This window comes from Episyrphus balteatus, chromosome 2 (genome assembly GCF_945859705.1).
Source record: "Episyrphus balteatus chromosome 2, idEpiBalt1.1, whole genome shotgun sequence".
Classification (NCBI taxonomy): Eukaryota; Metazoa; Arthropoda; class Insecta; order Diptera; family Syrphidae; genus Episyrphus; species Episyrphus balteatus.
The window spans coordinates 89,367,731-89,392,322 of NC_079135.1; the positions used below are offsets into that span (position 1 = coordinate 89,367,731).

Below are 24,592 nucleotides of genomic sequence, written 5' to 3' on the forward strand. Positions count from 1 at the left end.
GAAAGGTGAACAAACTCCATTTTGCCTGTAGTCCACGAATATAGTAAAAATTTAAGTTTTATATTTTTTCATGCACCCAAATAATTTGTCTGGGATTATATAATAACCATTAAATACTATCATTAAATTTAAATCACCATAGCTGGATTATTGTTAATCTTACATGTTTTTATTTATGTTATAGCTTTCTAAAACCCTTTTTGCAAAGCTTAAATAAAAATTATTTTTACAACAACTCATATCATTCATTATAGGAAAAAAAATGTATTTTTTTCTACTTGCTCTGCTAATTTTGAAACCAGTTTATAAATGTTTTTGCTATCTATTTTGTTGTTTTCAATAAAATATATTTAATGGGTTATAAAATGAATTTAATTATAAACCCCAATTAAAATAAAATAAAAATCAGTTTTCATTAACTTGACCTATATCTCGTTAGGAAGCATATACAATGAACGTTTAAATAATTGCTTTTGTGATGAATCTCTCTCGGTAATTTAAATCTCTAGCAATACACATTGTTGCAGTGATTTAAATTATAAAAAAAAAATCAAACATTTTTACGAACATTTATTTAAACAGGATGGAAATAGAAAGAAAGGTAGGCCTCAAAACTCCTGGTACAAGCAAATGCAAAACCACCAGCATTCAGTTGGCCTTAGAAATGGAACAATACAAAACCGGGAGGCTTGCCGCCGATTTCTGAGGTCAACCCGGCGAACCCCACAGGCGGATCACTAGTGTGAAGCAGTTACGTGGGATAGTTATGATCCCCTCGACATCGAGATCATAACAGCGCCGAGAAAAAGGAAGAAGAAGAAGGAAATTTGCATGCATAATCATCATATATAAGCATTATGAATTTGAATGTAATAATTTTGTTTATAATAATTTTGTATGAAAAGAAGGTCAATGTATCTATTTTACTTGGTTAAAAAGGTTAACAAAAATTTAACATTTATACAGACTAGTTATGCTTGAAAAGCCTGGCATTGTTTCACAAACCTAAAGATTTTTTGGGTTTATTAAAGCAAGCATGTTTCATTCAAATAAGCACATGAAATAGCATGAAAAAAAAAAATAAAATCAACAAAAATAAAATGCACGACTTGCTCTTATGGCAAAAGTGACTGTAATGTTAAAGCTTTTTACTGAACAAAATCTGGGAAAATTAGGAATTTCATAAACAATGTAAAAAAAATAAAATCAGTTTTCATTAAATTAATTAAACAACATTTTAAATGATCTTTTACACAAAACCAAGTATGCCATTTGATTTCTTGCATAAAAAGGAATTTTTACGAATACAAATTTCGAAAATCTTTGGAGCCGTTTTTTTAAATATATTTTTTATATATAGGTAAAAAAGTTGGTATCTATGCCATTTTTAAGCAAATATTATTCAACACATAAAAACAAAATTTTGATAAAATTCATCAACCCGTTTTCAAAAAATTGATTTTTCAAAAAAAAAAAAAAAATAAAATGCACGACTGGGTCGCACGAACTTGCTGTTAGAGTTCAAGTTGCTTAAATTTTTAAGACTTTTTATATAGAAATTTGAAAAATGTTGGTACCTTTTATATAGGAACAAAAAAAAAATAAAATTCGTTTTTTAAAAACATAAAATAAAATCTGAAATTAAATAGATATATTAAGATGCATTTTTAGAAAATAAATTTTCAAAATCGCTAGAGCCGTTTTTTAAAAAACTATTTTTTTATAAATAATATCTTGGAAAAAAAAAGTTTTAAAATAAAATTGGTATGCCATTTTGTAGAAATAACTAATCAACATCTAAAAACTAAATTTCAAAAAAATACAATGTCCCGTTTTCGAAAATTTTATTTTTCAAAAAAAAATTTTCAATTTTTTTTTTAATTCAAAAATTATTTTTTTGAAATTTTATTTTTTGCTTATATTTGAGTTATATAAGTGCTTCTTCACAAAAAGTTTCGTTGAAATCAAATGAGCCGTTTTGGAGAATATCGGATTTAAGAAAAATGGTTCTATAACAGGTACCGTTAATAATGATTTTCCAAACAAAATTTTTTATTTAAAGATATACCTTGTCTTAAAACTTTTATTTGAATTTTTTAAACAAAATCGTTAAAGCCGTTTTTGAGCAATTTCAACTTTACTAAAATCGGTATATGACAAGTACCGTTATTTTTGGTCCAAAAAAATTAATTGCAAAAATCCCTCTGGGGAGTCGCCAAATAATGCTACATACCAAGTTTGACATCAATCGGTCCATCCGTTTAGGCTGTAGCTTCGTTTACAGACAGATAGACTGACAGACTGCGACAGACTGACAGACTGACAGACGGACTTCCGGGACCCACTTTTTTGGCATTCTCTATCATCGTAATGTCATTGAAAAATGCTATCTCAACTTTTTTTTTGGTACGAATGCATAACTTGATATTTAGTACCTATATCGCAAGTAAAAATAATACGCACAACTTGTTCGCACATAAAAATTTGTTATTAGAGAAATTGTAAGAAATTTTCATAATGATTTTTTTAACGTTTCTGTATAAAAATGTTGGTCAAAATCTGCGAGAAATTCATAATTAAATAAACAAAAACCGTTCGATGGCAGGTACCGCTTATAACGGTACAAAAAATATTTTTTTTATTTCAAAAGCAAGCTTTTATGTGTTACATACAAACAAAAATTTTAATCAAAATCGTTAGAGCGATTTGAAAAAATTCAACTTTTCTATTTCCGTTATATGACAGGTAGGTACTGTTTGTTTTGGTCCTAAAAAAAATTCAATTTGTGCTCTAGTGAATCACCCAAAACTGTTAACTACCAAGTTTGAAGGAAATCGCTCCATTGTTTAGGCTGCAGACTGACAGACAGGCAGACAGAATTGCCACTTTTTAGGCATTCTCCACCATCGTAATGTCCTGTAAAATTGTTATCTCGAGTTCGATTTTTACGAATTTACGATTTTTACGAATCCTAAACATGCTCTATAGTTCCTATATCGCGAGTAAAAATTGATGTCTTTATAGTCTAAGAGCCGACAGCATATTTTGGCAGTTTTGATATAACCGAAATTCGAGTGTGCACATATCTAGATATGCACCACAGAATGTCAACGGAACAAGTCTGGCAGTGATCTTTTTCAGCTTTCCCTTGCCAGACGCATCCAAAGTGCAGCAAAAAATCAATTTTTGGCGTTTTGGTATAACCGAATAAATGATACACCAAAAAATCATAAAAAATCCCCTGATTTCGAATCTGTGGGTACCGCAAGTTTCTTTTTCAGCTTTCCCCCCGCCAGACCGCTTTAAAGCATTTTTAAGTGCATTTTTCTAATAAAAAACCTAATTACTTATTTTCTGTTAGGTATAACCGTATGATGGTAACAAATTAATATTCTATGTCTATTCCAGGTCTAGAAAATATAATTTTTAGCCAGCTATTTTTCAGCCTTCCCTCTGCCAGACGCATCCAAAGTGCAGTCAAAAATCAACTTTTGGCGTTTTACTAGGTATCACCCCAATAAATGATACACCAAAAAATCATAAAAAGTCCCATGATTTCAAAAATGTTTGTACCGCAAGTTTCTTTTTCAGCTTTCCCCCCCGCCAGACCGCTTTGAAGCATTTTGAAATGCATTTTTCTAATAAAAAACCTAATAGCTTATTTTCTGTTGGGTATAACCGTATGATGGTAACAAATTAAAATTCTATGTCTATTCCTGGTTTAGAAAATATAAGTTTAAGCCAGATATTTTTCAGCCTTCCCTCTGCCAGACGCAGTTAAAGGTTTCCCAAACAGGTTTTTCCATAGAAAAAACACCTAGTTTCTGTTTTTTTCTTATAAAATTGAAATAATATTTTTTTGTTTAGAGTAACCATATGATGGCCAAATATTAACTTTCTCTGCCTTTTCCTGATTTAGAAAATGTAAGTTTAAGCCAGTTTTGTTTCAGCCTACCCTCTGCCAGACGCCCTAAAAGGTATCTCAATAGTACGGGAAAGTTATTTTGCTATATGGGGCATGGGGGTCTGGGAAAAAATCCGAAATGCATTTTGACTTCAGGGCTCGAAAGGCATAAAGACACGAGTCGTAAACCAAATTTTGTTCAATCGCACTAAGAGTCATTTGGCCGCCATTTTTTTTTTAATATAAATTTTAGTTTTTCACATAACTCGCGTATTTTTGAACCTACAAAAAAAAACAATGTATGACAAACTTGAAATAATTTAATTTTCTACAATATATGTTAAATAACATTTTTATCCCTTTGGTTTAAAAGTTAGGGTGTTTTTTTTTTAAACACGTCAAAAAGTGATTTTCTTATTTTTGTCATATCTCTTTTACTTGAGCGTTTTTAAAAAAATTTGTTCGTTGTAAAAGTTGTAGATCTTTTAATTACCTTCATTTGTTACAATATTGGTTTTTCGATTTGACAGACCGTTTTCGATCTGTAGGCAAAAAACTTCAAAAAATTGCAATTTTTTGTATAGGGACAAACAAAATGATTCTTGGTGCGGTTGTACAAAATGTGGTTTTAGACTCTTTCGATCCCTGGGTTTATGCTCTTTTAATCCCTGAAGACAAAATGCATTTCGGATTTTTTCCCAGACCCCCATGCCCCATATAGCAAAATCTAACTTTTCCGTACTATTGAGATACCTTTTAGGGCGTCTGGCAGAGGGTAGGCTGAAACAAAACTGGCTTAAACTTACATTTTCTAAATCAGGAAAAGGCAGAGAAAGTTAATATTTGGCCATCATATGGTTACTCTAAACAAAAAAATATTATTTCAATTTTATAAGAAAAAAACAGAAACTAGGTGTTTTTTCTATGGAAAAACCTGTTTGGGAAACCTTTAAGGGCGTCTGGCAGAGGGAAGGCTGAAAAATATCTGGCTTAAACTTATATTTTCTAAACCAGGAATAGACATAGAATTTTAATTTGTTACCATCATACGGTTATACCCAACAGAAAATAAGCTATTAGGTTTTTTATTAGAAAAATGCATTTCAAAATGCTTCAAAGCGGTCTGGCGGGCCGAAAGCTGAAAAAAAACTTCTGGTACCCACATTTTTGAAATCAGGGGATTTTTTATGATTTTTTGGTGTATCATTTATTCGGTTAATACCTAGCAAAACGCCAAAAGTTGATTTTTGACTGCACTTTGGATGCGTCTGGCAGAGGGAAGGCTGAAAAATAGATGGCTAAAAATTATATTTTCTAGACCTGGAATAGACATAGAATATTAATTTGTTACCATCATACGGTTATACCTAACAGAAAGTAAATAATTAGGTTTTTTATTAGAAAAATGCACTTAAAAATGCTTTAAAGCGTTCTGGCGGGGGGAAAGCTGAAAAAGAAACTTGCGGTACCCACAGTTTCGAAATCAGGGGATTTTTTATGATTTTTTTGTGTATCATTTATTCGGTTATACCAAAACTCCAAAAGTTGATTTTTTGCTGCACTTTGGATGCGTCTGGCAAGGGCAAGCTGAAAAAGATCACTGCCAGACTTTTTCCGTTGACATACTGTGGTGCATATCTTGATATGTGCACACTCGAATTTCGGTTATATCAAAACTGCCAAAATATGCTGCCGGCTCTCGGTCTATTACTTAACCCCTGGTTCTAGAAAAAACTGTGTTTAATATAGACTAGAACCTCATCAAACAGTTTTACTAAAAAAATAATTTAATATATCTTTTTCAAATAAGAACAAACTTTAAGCTGCGTGGAACGCCATCTAGCGTCAAAATAAAAATTTGCAAAAATTAAGGGAATTTTTAAAATTTTTTAGAAATAGTTTTTCTATTAAGAAACTTGATTCTTATATAACGATAACGCCCTAATGTACATAAATTCTGCTATTTATGAGAAAATATTTTGGTAATTAATAATTAAAAAAAAAAAAGTCTTTCCAGTCACTTAAAACCATGACTTAACTTATATTAAAGTGACTTCATCTATATGATCGTCATACCTCTATTCTCATAGCATGAACCTTATCTGAACTAAAAACATAAAACAACACCGCCAACCCTTTATATATATACACGTGTCAATTATAATGAGTGCCACTCAACATCACCAACACTTTTCGACAACCACTAGAATTGTTTTAATTTTCAAAAGATAATATTTACTTTTTTTTTTTTTTTTTTTTGGTTAAAAGTAACACAAAAATGCAAACAAACTTTAATTAGAACCAAATCCTATAAACACACACAAACTTGCACAGAAAAAAAAAAAAACACTAACTAACACTCCGTGAGTTCATCCTTTTTAATATCCTTAAATCTAGCGGCATTTGATCCTGCGGTGTTTAAAAACCTTTTAAATACTTGCCGCCCCCTATTTTTTATCATCATCTCCACCTAACAAAAATACGTTAAATTTTCTACGGAATATAAAAAGCAGATTTACTAAAAAAAAAAAAGTATAAACCTAAAACTACTATGCCTTCACACTGTTCGGTGCGCAACATTAACCACAGTCATCACCACTCCTGCACCTCTATACAAAATGTAAATGAGCAGACAACATCATCTTAAGTAGGCTTAACATCTTGCCTCAAGCCTTTTCACATCTCTCCAACACACCCGCTATCATTTTCACCCAATTTTTTAGCGCAATAGTGTGGAGAGATGAAAAAAAAAGGTAACAACATTTTTCATATCATCAAAAGTACGAGTATAATCATTTTTAGTAGAAGGTTAGATTTACATAGATCTGTTGGGTAAGATTAAAGAAATTTTTCATACTCACAGAGATAGAAAGTGAGGGCGAGGGGCTTCGTTGTAAGCATTTATATACATCTGCATTGTTGACACTCGACGAATTTGTTTATAATTATGTTAGATGTGCAAAAATTTTGCCGGAATCTCAAAAAAGGTCAACGTGTTGTTGTGTATCGCTATATTGGTATTTTAATATTGTGATGGAATGGAAGTACAGTCGTTAGTAGCCTAACCAAACAAAAATAAATACAAAGTATAAGGTCTGGGTCAAAATTATATTTCCTTATTTTGTATATGAGCCATTTACTTTAAGATTCAAAACAAAAATACTAGAGGCCTTGTTAAAGTTAAAAAGAACTTGAGTTATGTATTTTAAGATTTTTTCTGTAAGTTTTTTTTTTTTTCAATAAAAAAACGTTAGAAAGTATGAATAATAAAAAACTTTGTTTCCATAGTTTATCGTAAAATTGCCTAACACTTTCAAAATTAAGAGCAACTATGAGACCTGTAAAAATTTGAATAAAACCATGTCTATGCAATTTTCATAAAAATTTGAACAAAATTACATACTTTTGGGGTTAATACCTACATAAGAATACCTTTGTTACTTATATAAATAGTTATTCATAAAAAAAATTTAAATGGACATATTTAGAAAAGATTTAAACTCAACAAATTGTGCAAGTTTTAAAAAATATCCTGAACTTTGAGAACACGAGACCATGCAGAAAGTTTTGTTGATTGGAATGGCGGCCACGAAAACGATTTTATAGGGTAAATAGGAAAAAGAGGCTATTTTCTAAACGGTAAGTCGCAGAGTTGACTTTTTTTTAAATGATAGACAAATTTATTCAATAGTTAAAAGCGGTATTGAAAAAATTCAAAAAAATTTCAGAACCAAGTTGTGAAGGTTTTTTTGCAGTCATAGACCTTCGACAAAACACTAATTACAGGTACGCAAAATTTTGCACAGAAATTTGAGTTACATTATTAGAAAGATATTAAAAAATTAGGGGTCTAATACGGATTTTTTTCATAGGCCCTGGTATTTTAAAATAAAAATTTTTGAAAAACAACTAATTTTTAGGGACATTTTTGAGTAGTCTTTTATTTTTTTGGAATTTTTAAAAGTCTGCAAAAAATCTTTAACTTAGTATAGGAAATATAGGTTTTAATCATGCGCATGCATGAGTATTTTGCATAGGCCACTTTTGCTAAAAGTTTAAAAGTTAATATTTTTAAACTCATTTTAAGAACTTTTCAAGTTTGTATCCTCTTTTTCATTTGAAAGAGTCGAAAATTAGAAATAAATACAAGAAATGGCGGAACGAAGTCCGCCGGGTCAGCTAGTATCTACATATGTATATGTTTTAACAATAAAACAAAAAACAAAAAAAAAACAAAAAAAAAAAAACACCTTTCTGAACGACCTACAAGAAGATTTATTGATAGTTAATCTGAATTTGAACCAGGGTTCAAAAAAGATCATTAAAAACAAACGCATTTGAAATTTAAAAAAAAAAATATTTATAGACAAAAATTTTGCATTAAAAAAATTTTTTGCAACTGAAAAATGTTTCCATTAAAAAAACTATTCATTGTTACTAAAAATATAAAAATGTTTTGCATTAAAAAAATTAAATGTTATTTCCATTAGCAAATTTAATATTTTTTTTATATTCTTTAAAATTTCTTACAATTATAACTATTTGACCATACGTTCAATATTATAGTTGACATAGCTAAATTGTAAGAAATTCGGCGAATATTAAAAAAAAATATTTAATGCCACATTTGGCATTAAATTTTTCTTTTAAATGCAGAAAATTTTTTATTTGCAATAAATTGTTTTGTAATGCAAAATATTTTCATTTGCAATACAAAATTTATTTAAAATGCAAATTTTTTCAGTAACAATAAAATTTTTTTTCAATGCGAAATTGCAAAACACATAGGTAATTTTGATTGCAATAAATTTTTTTAATGCAAGTTTTTTATATTTGCAATAAATATGCATTAAATATGCAAATGAATTAAAAGATTAAAAGCAAAATTATTTTTTACAACAATGATTTGAACAAATAAAATGAGGAGGAATTTCTTACAATTGGTTAAGATAGTAGAGACACATTTGAATCGTTTATTTCAGAAACAGCATAAGTCCATTTTTCCCAAAATTTTTTTTTTGAGATTTCTCATTTATGTATAGTTATTCATCTTCTGGAAAAAAATTAAGTATGTCAGACCCCCCCCCCCCCCCCCAAATACGAAAACTGAAAGAAAAGGGTTCAAAATACATGGAAATATTTCAACCGGTGACAATATTTTTGACTGCTAAATACTTGACTTTTTACCAGTTTTAAGTTATTTTGGCAGCAATCTTGCGACGCACACCCTTTTGTTATACATTTTTAAAAAGGTAAGGAATTACTCCATCTATATCTATTTAATTCATTAAAATTGAACTCAGGGTTCAAAAGTTATAGCCAGATTTCCTCGCGGTGGCAGCGTGTTTTACTCTTGAATATATGATATTTTACCAGTTTTTAATTATTTTGCCAGCCATCATGACACGCATGCTTTAAAATTATACATCAATGAAGAGGTAAAGATTTAATCTATCTACTGCTATTTTATTCATTAAAATCAGAAGCAGGGTTCAAAAGCTATAGCTAGATGAAAACAAAAGTTTTACCAACAAAAAGTCGTTTTGAGCAGAAACGACATAAGTCCAGCGACTTTAAAGGCTTAAAAACCCGCTAAGACTTGAAAAAAGGTTTATATTTTAAAGGTTTTTAAATTTGTCTTTAGCTAGATTATAACTCGGCATACTCTAAATTTGAAGTGTTGTGGAGTTTTAACATAAAAAACAGTTTTTTGTTGCTCCTGAAAAGTTAGTGCTCATGGACTTATGCTGTTTCTGAAATAAACGATTCATTTATAACACCTGTATAACAGTTAAACAACATTCATAGTAAAAAGTTACGTCGACTTATGGTTGATGTTTGCGTGCATCATTAATCACTGTAACTTGGTTCTACTTTTCATCGCCAAAATTAATTAGAAATCTGATACCATTTTTTTTTTTTTTTTTTTTTTTTGAAGTTATTCTAACTAACCTTCCTAAACGAAACAAATGTGTTACTTTTCGACTCTAACGTTTGTAAACAAGGATAAATTCATTTTTCGATTTCAAAAATAACTTTTCGAACAGTTTTCAAAGGTAAATAAATATTGGAATTTATTGCATCGGTCTGAGAGTATTTTCATGAGACAAATTTAAAAGGATAGATTTTGATATAGGTATTTAATTTTGTTTATCTTAGCTTTACCCAATTTCCCGATGATTTTTGTAGCAGAAGTATAATTTTTGTAAGTGGAAGTATAACCAAGATATAAGTTTGCAGTTTTTTTTAGCCTTATGCGTTCTAACAACACAATCTGACAGATTGCAAACACTGTTCTATATTGTTTTTTTTTTTTTAAATGGTTAAAAGCATTAACTTTCCAAATAATCCTAAAAAAGGACGATCTGTCATTTATATTAGCTCGGAAGACTTCAATTTTGAAAACGCGATCGATTATAATAATCAAACAATTTTAAACAATGTTAGTGAAATAAACATATACATACATTATGTATTATTAAACACTTAAAACGAATTTTCAAAAACATTTACCAACTAATTTCCAAAAACAAGTTTTTAATTCTTTTTTAAACCCAATAATAGCCTAAGTGAAAATAAAACATTTTTTTAATGACTTTTTTCTTTCCTTTTCAGAACACTATCACGTAAACTCAAACCCCATCTAGTAGCTGAAGGTGTCAAATCATATATCAACAGGGCCCAAAACCCTAAAACTTCTTCGCAAGACCAGCAGCCTAACATGGAGTTTTTACGTGGTGTCTATGCGTTTATGCAAGTGAGTAGATCATCGGTGAGTGTCGCTACCATATTAAATTCCTTACTAATCATAAACTTCTTTTTTTCTATTTTATATAATTTGCTCTCGAACAAAAAAAAAAATAAAATATCAAAACAAAAAAAAAAAAAACACTCGAGAAAAAAATATATACCTACTAACAAGATATTAAAAAAGATCTTTGCGTATGACAAGTAGAGTTACAAAAAAAATATGAAACCAACAAAATCTATGTTAGTTATATAGAAAACAAAAAAAAAAAAAAAAAATAATAGGAACTTATACAAAAAAAAACGCACATTTTTATAAGGAGTGAAGTATATTAAACAAAAAAAAACAAAATTGATGGTGCGTTAAAACATCATAAAGTTATATAATTTTGTGAAGAGGAGTTTTGATGTTAAGCTTTACAAATTTAACTAAGTGTACTCGAATCTCAATTTTTGTATTAAAAAAAAAAAAAAAAATTAATAATAAACCATCAGAGTATCTTTATTAAATTAAGATTCATTTGCAAAAAGATTTTTAGTGAAACAAACCATCTCTCGCGAACGAACAGAAGAACAGAAAGCAAAAAAAGACATAAATTTAATTATGCAACATTATTCATTTTTCAAAAAAAATCAAAAAAAAAAAAAAAATAACAGTTTCTCATCATTGTTATTGTCATTATTTTATTATTTCATATTTTTTATTCTTCTTCTTCTTTCCACTTCTTTGGCTGTGTGTGTTGTATTTCGGGGGCCTGTCTTATCCTTACTACTGCCTTCCACCCCGTTTACGAAATGCTGTTTATATATACATAAATATATTATTGTCGCGCTTCGTTTAAAAAATAATATAACTAAAACTCATATTTCTAAATTTGATACACTTCATACCACAGAAAATGATCAAACAAACAAAAAGCTAGAGACTTGATAAATAAAAATTATATTACACGCGACATAAATCCAATCCACGTGAGATATGAAGTCATAGCCAGTTGTTGCAGAAACTAAACTACATAAATACCCTACCGAAAAAAAATTAAAAAAAAAACATACATAGATACAATTATATAGAAACGAAACATATTTATACATTTTGTGGGGGAATATTTATACAAATAATGGAAAGTGGACAATGGAAAACGAGCAAACGAGCAAAACCATATATAAATAAATTAAAACTAATAAAAATTAAAATTACATTGTCAATACATAAAATAGTATAATAACTTTTTTTCAATATACCGAAACTCATTGAAATGTCTAACATTTACATTGAATACAAAACATAGATACATGTAAATATATAAATACGAATATATAGATAGAAAAACAAAAAAAAAAAAAAGTTCAAATCTACCTCCGTATCACTATATTATAAAATAAAAAAAAAATAACACAATATTTGTATTTGTCTATATGACAGTTCAAAATACTGCATAAACAACGAATTGAAAAACGTATACTACTATATACTAGCTCAAACATCGATTGTATCTATGAGACTTCTATAACTAATAAAGAGAGTTTATTAAAAAAAAAAACATATAAAACAAAAACTTAACACAAAATGGCAATTCAATGCGTTTTTTATAAAAAATTTCCGGAACAATAAGGAACCCGAAAAAAAAAATATACAAAAAATCCCAATGGAAAATTGCAAAATAAATTCAAACATAAAATCGTATTCACGTACAAAAAATACCGATACAGAATATATACCAATACGTAGATAAGAGCTTAACAAGAACAACAAACAAACAAAAATAAATAAAAAAAATATAGCCAAAATAACATAAATCTCGCGCTGAGTTTTCTCTTTTCGAGGAGAAAAAGCTCGCAGAAAAACTTAAACATTTTCGAAAAGCGAAAAAAATGGTAAAGTTAACAATTTTTTTAATTCACAAAAAAATCTTATTTCTTAAATTAATTTTTATTAATTCCTCAAAAAAAATTCAAAAAAAAAAAAAACAAAATAACCGTTCCCCATTTTTAAATAATAGAATTATTATTTTTTTTTTAATTTTTTTTTTAATTTCCTTATTTAAATAAAAACCAAAATTTAAAAAATTTAAATAAATCAAATTGATAAATTAATTCTTCTTCTTTGTTAAAATAACATGTATTAGCTTCCTTAAAAAAAAAGTATCCCTTTAGCATAGAAAACAAATAAACTAAAGTTTTCCAATTAAATAAGAAATATATATATAAATTCAACTTTCTGTGGGGATGCAAATGAAAATAAACAAAATCAAAAAAAAAAAAAAAAATTCTAACCGAACGAAATCAATCGATATTTTATTTTAAAAACATTCCCACTGTACCTACTTCGACACGGGTGGGAGCCAAAAAAAAAAAAAAAAATGACCACGAAATATGATTTTCCTGCCAAAGAATCCTTCGATCAAAATGAAAATACAAAAAATAAATAAATACAAAAAAAAATGAAAAATGAAAATATAATCTTTTTGCTCGGATGCTTAACATAATGCTGTCTACCATCGTTCGAACACTTTTTGCACCTTTTTATGCATAGATACAGATTTAAATATGATTTTTTTTTTATATATATATCACTTTAAGAGGTTTATCTATTATAATAAAATTTTGTGATAAAATTCACGTTATTAGAGTAAGAAAAATATGAAAGATGGATGAATACTAAGAAAAAAAAAAAATTCTATTTAAGGTTCTTATAGATTTAAGATGTTCACATTTTCTTTTTAATATTTGGACTAAAGTTTTTTTTTTGTTAATCGAATTAAAATGACATTTTTAAGAAGAAAAACAAAAAATACTTTTAAAATAAAAAAAAAAAAAAAAAATAAACAAAATCAATCGAAGACATCTATTTTTTTGTTTATTTACTAGAAGATCTAACGTGCTCTTTTGCCACGTATATTCTGTCTGTGTGTGCTATTTTAAATGGAAACAATGAAAATTTATTTATCATTATTTTGTTTTTTTTTTGTATCACAATAATCATATTGATGTAAATTGCACATATATGTTCAAAAGATTAGTAAAGCAAGTAGAATTGCATGATCCGTGGTTCTTTCTGATAATTTTTTAGTATTTTATAAAAATGAAATCAAATTTCAAAAAAATTGTTATATTTTTATAAAGAATGTAATATTTTACATTTTTGTAAATTAAAACAATAGAAGTTCTTAAATATCAGGAAGAATTAAAGGAATTAACTGTTGTAATAGTAAAACATATCTAAGCACTATATTGTTTCAATGAAAAAAAAAAATGGTAATAATAACTCTGTAGTAGTGGTTCTGTGATTTATGTATTTTCTGTCAGATATTTATCTCAAAGGATACATATATTACTTAAAAAAAATTATTCATTAATTTACATATTTTAATAACGAATTCGTGGAGATTTCGATTGCTGTTAATCTAGAAGTATTATTTCAAAACCTTATTGCATTTCAAAATGGTTTAAGTGTTCCATTTTACTTTTTCTTAATACAAAAGAATATCCGAAAATAATTAGTTTAGGAAAAAAAAAATCAGCTTAGCCGTTTGACAGGATTAGAACTAAAATATGTTTAATTATATTAAAATATCGTGGGCACAACGCCAAAACCACGAATCTGCAAAATTGTATTTTTGAGAAAAACGGCTTCAAAGTTTTGGAAATTCATGCAATTTTTTTTTTTTTTTTTTTTTTTTTTTTTTATTAAATTTCTTAAAATTATTAATACATAGTTAATACCTTACATACAATAATAATATTATATAGTAATTGTAACAAGATTAATAATTTTTAGAAGAAGGTATCATTCTGTAGCACTTGTGTGACTAGAGGCGGAAATTGATATTTTAGGCTTTTAGGAAACAGATCGATGATTGGGGTCGAAACAGTGGATTGAGGGACTTATAACAAGTTAAATATGAAGCATTAAAGTGAAAATGTCCAAAAATGCAGATTCGCGGTTTTGGCTTTGTGCCGACGATATGTTTCTTTAAATTATCTAGTAGATTATTTCATTAGTAGGTATTGATACCACGGAACCCTTAAGAAACAAGTTCTTACGATGAAATCAGTTCTGTCAATAAATTTATATAAAAATAAAATGCACGCCTGGGGTCGCACGTACTTGCTCTTACGCTAAAAGAAACTCTAATGTTAAATCAATTATGCCATTTTATTTCTTGTATAAAATAGTATTTTTAGAAAAAAATTTTCGAAAATAGTTTTTAAAAAAAATTATTTTTATGTATACAAATTTTCTAACATTTTTCAAAAAAAAAAGTTGGTATGCCATTTTGAACTAATAATTATTTTATACGTAAAAACGAAATTTCAAAATTTTTCAATAACAAGTTTTCAAAAAATTGATTTCTCGAATTTGAAATATTTTTTAAAAATCCAAAAATGTGTTTTTTTCCAAATTTTCTTAAATTTTAATATTACTTTTTTTAACCCTTTCGCATTAAAATATTCGTTGAAATCTGGTAATCCTTTGTACCAGATATTTAGAAACCAAAAAAAAAAAAAACCGTTATATGGCAGGTATAGTTAATAACGGTACAATTTTTTTTTTTTTATTTCAAAAGTTGGCTCTTATGTGTAACACTACACACAAAAATTTTAATCAAAATCGTTTGAGAAGTTTTCGAAAAAAAAAATTAGCTTTCCTATTTCCGTTATATGACAGGTCCCGTTAGTTTTGGTACTAACGAATCCTTCAAATAAACCTTAAACTTTAACATGCATTTTTTCGTTCTGAGAATAGCTCATTGTATCTTATTATCTTAAAATTATTTATCGAACTGAACATTTCAGCAAAAGTATAAAAAGTCTTTTAAAAAGTGCACATACGCCACAGTGAACGAAAATGATTTTTTTTTTCTTTAGGATAAATTAGGGCAAACATTTTTTTGTAAGTAGAATTATTATTTTTTTTGAATAAAAACTAAGATAAAGGGTATTCATTTAATGAGAGAAGAGTTAAATTGAGAACATTGTACGATTTTTTTTCTTTACATACATGTTTATTTTTTTACTTTAAAAGACAACCTATTTAATTTTTTATTTTCACATCAAATTTTTGAAAAAAATTAGATTAATTTTACCACACAAAAATTAAATTTCATTCTGTGGAGATAAAATTGTTTACGGTTTGAGGTTTATTTAGGTTTTTTAATGTTACATGAAAATTATTAAATTTTTAGAATCTTACTTTTTGTTGTGTTTAAATGGGTTTTACCTAGTGAAAAAGATTTATCAATACTTTTTATGAAGATAGTTTATAGGAAAATAATATTTTAGTATAAAAAGTCATGAAAACACATGTTTTGTCACTTGTTCTAATATAATGATCGTAGTCATAAAAAACGGAACACTTAAAACTTAATAATTTTATTCAAAATCAAAACTTTACCAAGTTGGGAAAGGCCCCAAGGGTTCCCTTCTTAAAATCCATAAATGATGTCAATTTCAAATTTCAACATTAATACAGTCAAATAAGGAGAAAAAAGGGGTAAATCTCGGAATGAATGTTAGTAGACATTTTTTTTGCTCAATATCTTCCTTTTGCCATTCTATAACATATCTCAAAAGTCTAGAAAAATCTCATGTCCGCTTGTCGCGATTTCAAGGTCAAATCGCGAAATGGAGATTTTCAAAATTAGCAAAAATAGGCTATGGTATTATATACACATATGATACATGATTTCAAGGTATTTTTTAATGCTGATTCCAAAAAATCTAAAATCAAGACAATCTGACGTCTCTGGAAAAAGTTATACCTGTTTTTCATCTGTCAACTCATATTATTATAACAGTTGCAAACTTACTGCCGAAAAACCCTTTAAAGTTATGGTAGATGAACCAAATTTTGCATGAAGATTTTAGAATCCATCATTATTAAAAATGAAAACAATCCATTACAAAAAATATATATACCTACGAAATAATGGTATCTTTTGATGGAGGGGCAAATTTTAGGATATGCACAAAGAAGATTCTTGTTCATCTTAGGAATAAGTGCTAATAGGCTAATTTTTTCATTTTAATCTTTGTTTGGATATTCTTTAACTACCCTCAAAAATCTAAAAAAAATCTCATGTCCGCAAGTCCTAATTTTCTTGGTTTGAAAATAAGGTGCAGATTTTAAAAAATTGGAAAACTACACTTCAGATATTTGTGTCAGATCAACATGAATAAGGTGCATTACTTTTCAGGGATGGTCAGGTTGATTTGTTTGTGAGTTTTGTTGGAATTAGTGTTAAAAAATACCTTTAAATCATGTCGCTTATGTTGGTATACATATACAAATTTAAACTTTTCTTATTAATTTTTTAAAATCTGCACCTTATTTTCAAACCAAGAAAATTAGGACTTGCGGACATGAGATTTTTTTTAGATTTTTGAGGGTAGTTAAAGAATATCCAAACAAAGATTAAAATGAAAAAATTAGCCTATTAGCACTTATTCCTAAGATGAACAAGAATCTTCTTTGTGCATATCCTAAAATTTGCCCCTCCATCAAAAAATACCATTATTTCGTAGGTATATATATTTTTTTTAATGGATTGTTTTGATTTGTAATAATGATGGATTCTAAAATCTTCATGCAAAATTTGGTTCATCTACCATAACTTTTAAGGGTTTTTCGGCAGTAAGTTTGCAACTGTTATAATAATATGAGTTGACAGATGAAAAACAGGTATAACTTTTTCCAGAGACGTCAGATTGTCTTGATTTTAGATTTTTTGGAATCAGCATTAAAAAATACCTTGAAATCATGTATCATATGTGTATATAATACCATAGCCTATTTTTGCTAATTTTGAAAATCTCCATTTCGCGATTTGACCTTGAAATCGCGACAAGCGGACATGAGATTTTTCTAGACTTTTGAGATATGTTATAGAATGGCAAAAGGAAGATATTGAGCAAAAAAAATGTCTACTAACATTCATTCCGAGGTTAAACCCTTATTTGACTGGATTACATAAGAATAATTGTTTTCGTATTCAGTACGTTTTCTTTAATTTGAAATTCAAATGAACAATTAGATACTCCAGTATATAACAACTCTCTTAGAGTTATAAGTAATGTTTTCACGCAAACATTTTTAGATGACTTTTCTTATATTTAAAATAATTTTATTTTATTATAGGCTTAAAGTCATTTTTATTTTATTTGTATCTTTTATTTTTGGCGCTACATTTCAAGGATGATTATCCTCTTCAATAGGCCTTTAAGTAAAAATGTTAAATAATTAATAAACTATGTATTTATAAATAAAAAATTAATATTCTTACTAATATAATTTTACTACTAAATTTTGAGTTTGTTTTCATTTTAAATATTTAGCTTATTTTTTAAAAATCATTAAACATTTTACTTTCAACAATTATTGTTTATATTTTAAGAGTTTCCAAGTTTGTTATTTATAAATAGTTAATTAATTATTTAACATTTTTACTCAAACTCCTGATGAATAGGATAACCATAATTGAAACGTAGCGCCAAAAAATAAAAAAATACAAATAAAATAAAAATTTTTCATTTAATGAAGTTGATTTTTATATAGTTTTAGGCCCAATTAATTCACTCTCCATTAAATTTAATGTAGCCTTTAAATATGGAAAATCTGTCAAACTTCATATACACAAATTTTTAATTTTTTTGATTTTCATGGTGACTCTTATGTCGTTTTCGATTGGCCGTCCGGAAGCGTCCGGAAGCATTCAGAAGCCTTCTGAAAGCGTTTTATTCACAAAAACATGACAGCTTAAACGCTTCTCAGAAGTAAAATTCTCTTCTCGATTTCAAATCAGAATCGACTCAAAATTACTTATACATAGAAAATAAATGTCAAACAAAATTTTCTCGTACAAAATTAAATTTTTTTTATTTGATTATTCACTAACACCGATACAAACTTTCAGAATTGAGTGGAAACGATTCAAACTGTTTTATTGGATTTCAGAATGAGTGAATCCTTGAGTGAAACCAATCGAAAACGACATTAATTTAATGAAGTGTGTATTTATTGAGCCTTTTTTTGAGCAATAAAATAAATTAGAACAAATAAGAATTTTTGTTCTGTATGAAAGTGAGTTAAAAGATTTCCTTTCTAATTTAAGAATATTTTCTTAAGAAAAATCATAAGTCTTTTAAAATAAACAATTCTTTAATTTTATCGGTCAAATTAAAAAGTGCTTATTTCACACAGATAGAATTTTACAAGAATAAATTAAAATGGGTTTTAAGTAATTTTTATGAGCTGCATATAGTATTTTTACCGAATTCCAAACAGGAGGAGCTATTCAATTCGTCTGTATTTTTTTTTTTTTATGTTTGAACCAATTTTGTATTGAAAAGCTGGTACCTTTAGTGTGGTCCCATTTCAATTTCGTTCAATTCTGGCTAACTTTGAGAAAAACCATAAAACCCAGTTTTGATCCATGGGAGTCGGTTTTGTTGATAAAAATGATTATTGTCAGATTCTAATACTATGTGTTTTCAATTAAAAGTCAGACATTTAACCCTCTGTAGGCACACCTCTTTTTTGCGAATTTGTTTTATACTTTTTCATGTCGCTAGAACTTTTTTTGGTCTCATTATTTGATAGCGAATCATTTATGAAATTGATGTAGAATATTCCGAGGAATTCAAATATTGTATTCACAATTTCAAAAAAAATGTATTATCACCCTTATAAAGACACTTTTTTGTGACCACTTTTTATTATTGTGCTGCCAAACAGAGGGTTAAATTAAACCAAAAACTATCAACTTACTTAACAAAAAAACTAAATAAGCTTTACGCGGTTTCATTTAAATGATGACGTTGTTTCAGTTTTACCCAAAATTTAGTTCAGAAAACAAAAATGTCCTTAGACTTGAAACATTACTATTGGAACACTTAAATTACGTTACTATTAAAATGGAGGTGCAATAGCTATGTACAAACAGTTTGTTGTTCTATTAATGTCCAGGTTAATTAAAAGCCCAGAATAAAAATTTAATATGCTCGATGAAAAGCAATGAGAATGGCGGATGAGAAGTTTGCGTTAACTTCGTTTTAGCTCTCGAAGTGAAAGAAAAAAAATCGGTTTGTATATAATAAAAAACAAAATCTAAGCGCAAATAAGTACCTGTATAACTTACAAGAATTAAGTAAAGCAAAGATCTTTATAAATGTTTAAGTTGGAGGACTTCAGATAAAATTTCGTATAAGAATCTTATTATTTTAACAACTCAATATAAACTAAAAAAAAAATTATGGTTTGTATAATATTACAAAATTAATTATGAAAATATAGTAGGACTTTGATTTACATCACAATAACACCAGACGCATCTTATATTATTTGTATGTGTGTATGTTTCATAATAAAAATTTAAAGTAAGTTAAATAAAACCTATTTTTAAACAAATATTTACTGCTTGTAAAGTGCAAAAAGTATAAATGTGTATCTGATGTGTAGTTAAGTGTATCGTAGATAAAATATTCATGTTAATTGCATCGAAATGAATAGAGTTAATCTGACAAAAAAAAAAGAATATTTAATTTCAAAAACAAATCAATTAAATATTCAATTAATCAGTTTAACTCTACAATTTCAGTACTTAAATGTGTGTATATATTTTTTTTTATTGTCAATACAAAATATAATCTGCATTTATTTTTTTTTTGTAAATATTTTCTTTTTTTTTTTAACTAACGGACAGCATATATGTTGGCAATCGAGCAATTAAGATTATTGCATTCATATTCAATGAAAATTAGAAAATTTATTTTAGTACAAACAACTAATAATTAAAAAAAAATATATCGTTGCTCAAATATATCAATAAGCAACATGTTAATCCCATATTATGCAATAGTTTACAAAAAAAAATTAAACAAAAAAAAAATAATAATAGTAAACTATGAATATCCTGCACTGAAATTTCGATAATCTGTTATAGAAATAAATTCAAATATCTTTATAATCACCTGTAATGCTATTTGTCTACAAAATGATTAAATAATACATACTATATAAAAACTGCACCTTTAAATAAAATTTCCTTTAAGAGAAGTCTTAAAAAAAAAAATTAATAATAAAACAGCTTTAATAAACAGGCACAAAGTAAGATGATATACAATTCAACACCAAACCACGTAATTCTCACAATTTAGTTTAAATAAAAACTGTATTTGTTTAAAATAAATATATAAATTATTCTTTTTTAAAATGAAATTATTATCGTACAACAAACAACAAATCACAAATTTTTTTTCAACCCTTTCACTGAGAAATGTGTTTAAAATTTTTTTAGTGTCTTTCGTCTTTTTGCTGCTATATATTATTACTCTACCACAACTAACACCACCTTTTAAATAAAAAAAAGCTAATTATTTAAAATTTAGTTAGTGATTGGCAATCATGTTTGAAAAATTATATTTTTTTTATGTTTTTGTTTTTATTATTAGAACACTGCTTGAGGTAAGGGTATACAAACAATAAATCTTAGTGAAGTCTGAAAAAATCAGGGTTTTCCTTTCTCTCAATTGTTAGACTTTTTTTAAACGTGCTAAATACCTGAATTGATTTAATTTATTTTATTTTAGTACTCTATCAAGATAAATAAAAGTAAACTAGGAGTGCAAAATAAATATCCTGGGAGTGTATCTGTATTTTTGTTTAAATTAAAGTTTATAATAGCATTTAGTTTTATTTATTATTTTTAAATACATTACTACTATAGGCATGTTAAAAAATTGAATTTTCAAAGAAGCATTATCAAACCAGGTTTTCAACTTTTTTTTTCTAAATGTGAGTGCACTGAGGGAAAATATAAACTGAAGTTGAAACATCTTTGTTTCAAAGGTAAACTACTTTGAATTATGTTGCTTTAAAATAAGAAACCACAAAAAATTAACTATTTTTCCACTTTGATTTTAAAATGTTCATTTTCAACGCAAAATCATTCTGAACTATATCCAAATCAATGTGATTTTCATTGGTTTTACGTTGTTTTATGGTGGCTTTTCCTTCAGTGATTAATATCGTACCATGCTTTATAAAAAATTAAATGTTCTAAACAAATCATGGAGTACCTATTTTCGATATGAAATACTAACCTGCGAAATATGTTTTTAGTCCAAAATTATTGTTTAAATAGCGATATAAAAATTGGGTCACTCGGTCGTATACTTACTTTTTTTTTAATTACACTTTTTCGAATTTTTTTGTGATCGCATTAAAACAAAATATTTTGAATCCAAAATTATTGTTTAAATAGCGATATAAGAATTGGGTCACTCGGGCGTATACTTACTTTTTTTTTTAATTTCACTTTATCGAATTTTTTGGTGATCGCATTAAAACAAAAAATGAATTTGGTTTCCTAAGTTATTATGAGCGCTAAATTCAACCATAAGACCATGTCATGGTAACTTTTTGAAAAAGCAATTTATATACTTGTAAGAGTACATTTCGTCGCTTCAGAAGCAAAGTGTCATATGTCAAAATTTAGCGATTATGAGTAAGGTATTTTCTGTAGACTTTGATTTAAAAAAATGATATAGGTATACCATTCAATAGAGGACAATTTAATATCCTAGCTTAACTCTAGACGAAAATTATTTTTCTGAGAATACTTTTTTGAAAATTCTAAATTTTGAGATAAGACACTTTGCTTCTAACACGACGATTTAGCAGTTATCGATTTAGTTGTTTAAAGTTTAGCTGAAAATAAGATTACAGTCGACTTCCTCTAAGTCGAACTCCCTCTTAGTCGAATTTACCTCTAAGTCAAACTTTTTCACCATTTTTAATGAACAATTTTTAAGAAAAAATATTAAATAAATCCGAATTTCCCTCTAACTTTTTCGAGTCCCGTGAAAATTTGACTTAGAGGGAGTCGACTGTATGTACCACCTTCTTTCTAAAGCCCTGTTTATCTAGTGTTCTAAAGCATTTGATCACTGCTCATTCACTATTCTCCAAGATTAATGTTCGCCATTTCTGAGGAGTCTTCTCAAGGCCGAACTAAAAAAATTCAGCGATAACAGTCGATATACATATTATTATCAAAACAAAAATTACAAAAGTAAGAAAAAATTAATTTTCTTCGATTTTGTTGTGAACGCCTATTTAAAAATTTTCAAAATTTTCTCAAAAATGCTATATTGTTTATAATATAAATTTAAATCCTGTTTGCAACTCGAATACACCAAAGAAGATGTTTTATTCACTTCCAAGAAGAATTATATTATACGGATAGGTTGATTATTTTTAAAGTATGCAAGGTGGCGTTTTTAAGCTCCTCTCCAGAGGTATCTTCCAAACTCTTTTTGAACTTAAAAAAATAACAGTACTTTCAGAAAACGACTAGGTACTACGATTTTTATAAAAACGCAAATGCTATATTTAAGAAAGTTTGTAAAAATTAAGTCCCTTTACTCTACATAAAGAAAAAATAGGTAGGTTTAATTGACACAATTTGTAAACAAGTATTTGTTTTAACTTAAACAAACAGATACACTCACAGGTATTATTCCCAACTGATAACTTAATTTAATTTTTGTTAAACTCTACCTAACTATTAATAAAAACAATTTAAAAAAAATGCTTTTTATGCATCCTTTTATGTTTTTTGTTTTCCTTTCAATTTTATGTTTTAAAGTTACCGCTTTTAAAATTGTTTCAATAAATTTTTTTCTTTATTTTGATAAATTAACTTTTCATATTATTTTTTGTAAACCTCTTAAATAAAGGTACCAACTCAAAATCAGTTTTATTTTATTTTTTTTTGTTTTTCTTCTTTTTTTTTGCGAGCTTATTTTGCAAGCTTATTTTATTTTTTCCTTTCACATGCAAGGTAATTTGAGTCTAGGAAAGTTCTTGTCGTAATGATTCGCTTCTTGCTTCTTTTTCACAACAACTCGGCTGTAAAATTGTGAAGCGCATATACAAAGTTTGGCAGAAAGCGTAAAGTTTTCTTTGTTTTTGCCAGTTTTTTTTTTTTCTTTTTCTTTCTATTTATTTTTTTTTGTTTGTTCTCATTTTTATTTAGGTTTTGACTTTATAGTAAATGCATTTACTTGCAAAAGTTTTATTTTTTTTTTTTCATTTTTAATTTCGTTCTCAGAACAACTTTATTTCTTAATTTGAATTCTGTCACACAGTTGAATTCATCGTTTATTTTTTTTTAACAGAGTTCTATATGTGCATTATGTTTGGGTAAAAAAATGCTTAATTTGTTTGACTTTAAAAAGGCGTACAAAATTGGTGAAAAATGTATAACTTTGCTATTGAAAAGCTAATTTGCTTCAAACACTATTTCTTATTGGGAATGAAGTTAACTGCTTAAACACTGCTCCAATACTTCTTTGCTTAAGTTATTTTCGGAAATCAATTTTTATTATTTTTAATTTTTCTGTAGAAAAATCTTTAATTTTTCAAATTTGTTGTTGTAAGCAAAATCTTTTGTCTAGGCACTTTTATAATCAATTAAATCAAGAGTTAAAGCAATCATAAAAGTTAATTTGACTGAACTATAACTTGAATATAATCATTTTTATGTTGGGTAAAAAAATATATAAAAAAGTTGTTATTTATTTGTTTTTAATTTTTTAAAATTTATCAACAACGCTAAAAACGTATTGTATTTAGTTTGGTTTCAAATCAGTGTCATGTTTTCATAGAGTGTAAAAAGGTGTGTGTCAAAGTAATACAAAAAAAAAAACTATAAATATTGAATTTGTGACCGTAAAAAGTAATGCGAGCAACCGTTTTTAATTATTATATTATAATCTTTATATTTGTGTGTTATTTTAAGAATTTTTTTTTTGGTGTGTATATTCATAGTTTTGTTGTAAAAAGAGGTGGTGTTTGGTCAAATTTAAATATTAGTTAGGTATAATAAATTCAATTGAATACTTAAAAATTAATAGAAAAAAAATAAAATAAATAAT

At 27.2% G+C, this 24,592-nt stretch overlaps 1 protein-coding gene across 4 annotated transcripts in view; it reads left to right on the forward strand.

Annotated features, from left to right (window-relative positions):
* LOC129912156 (innexin shaking-B) overlaps positions 1-24,592 on the forward strand; it is a 321,007-nt gene that overhangs the window by 196,910 nt on the left and 99,505 nt on the right. For all 4 annotated transcript variants that reach the window (XM_055990287.1, XM_055990288.1, XM_055990286.1 and 1 more), the window contains one exon: positions 10,520-10,676. In XM_055990287.1, coding sequence (XP_055846262.1) covers positions 10,626-10,676 — 51 coding nt within the window. In that variant the 5' untranslated portion in view covers positions 10,520-10,625. The remainder of the gene's footprint in view (positions 1-10,519; positions 10,677-24,592) is intronic.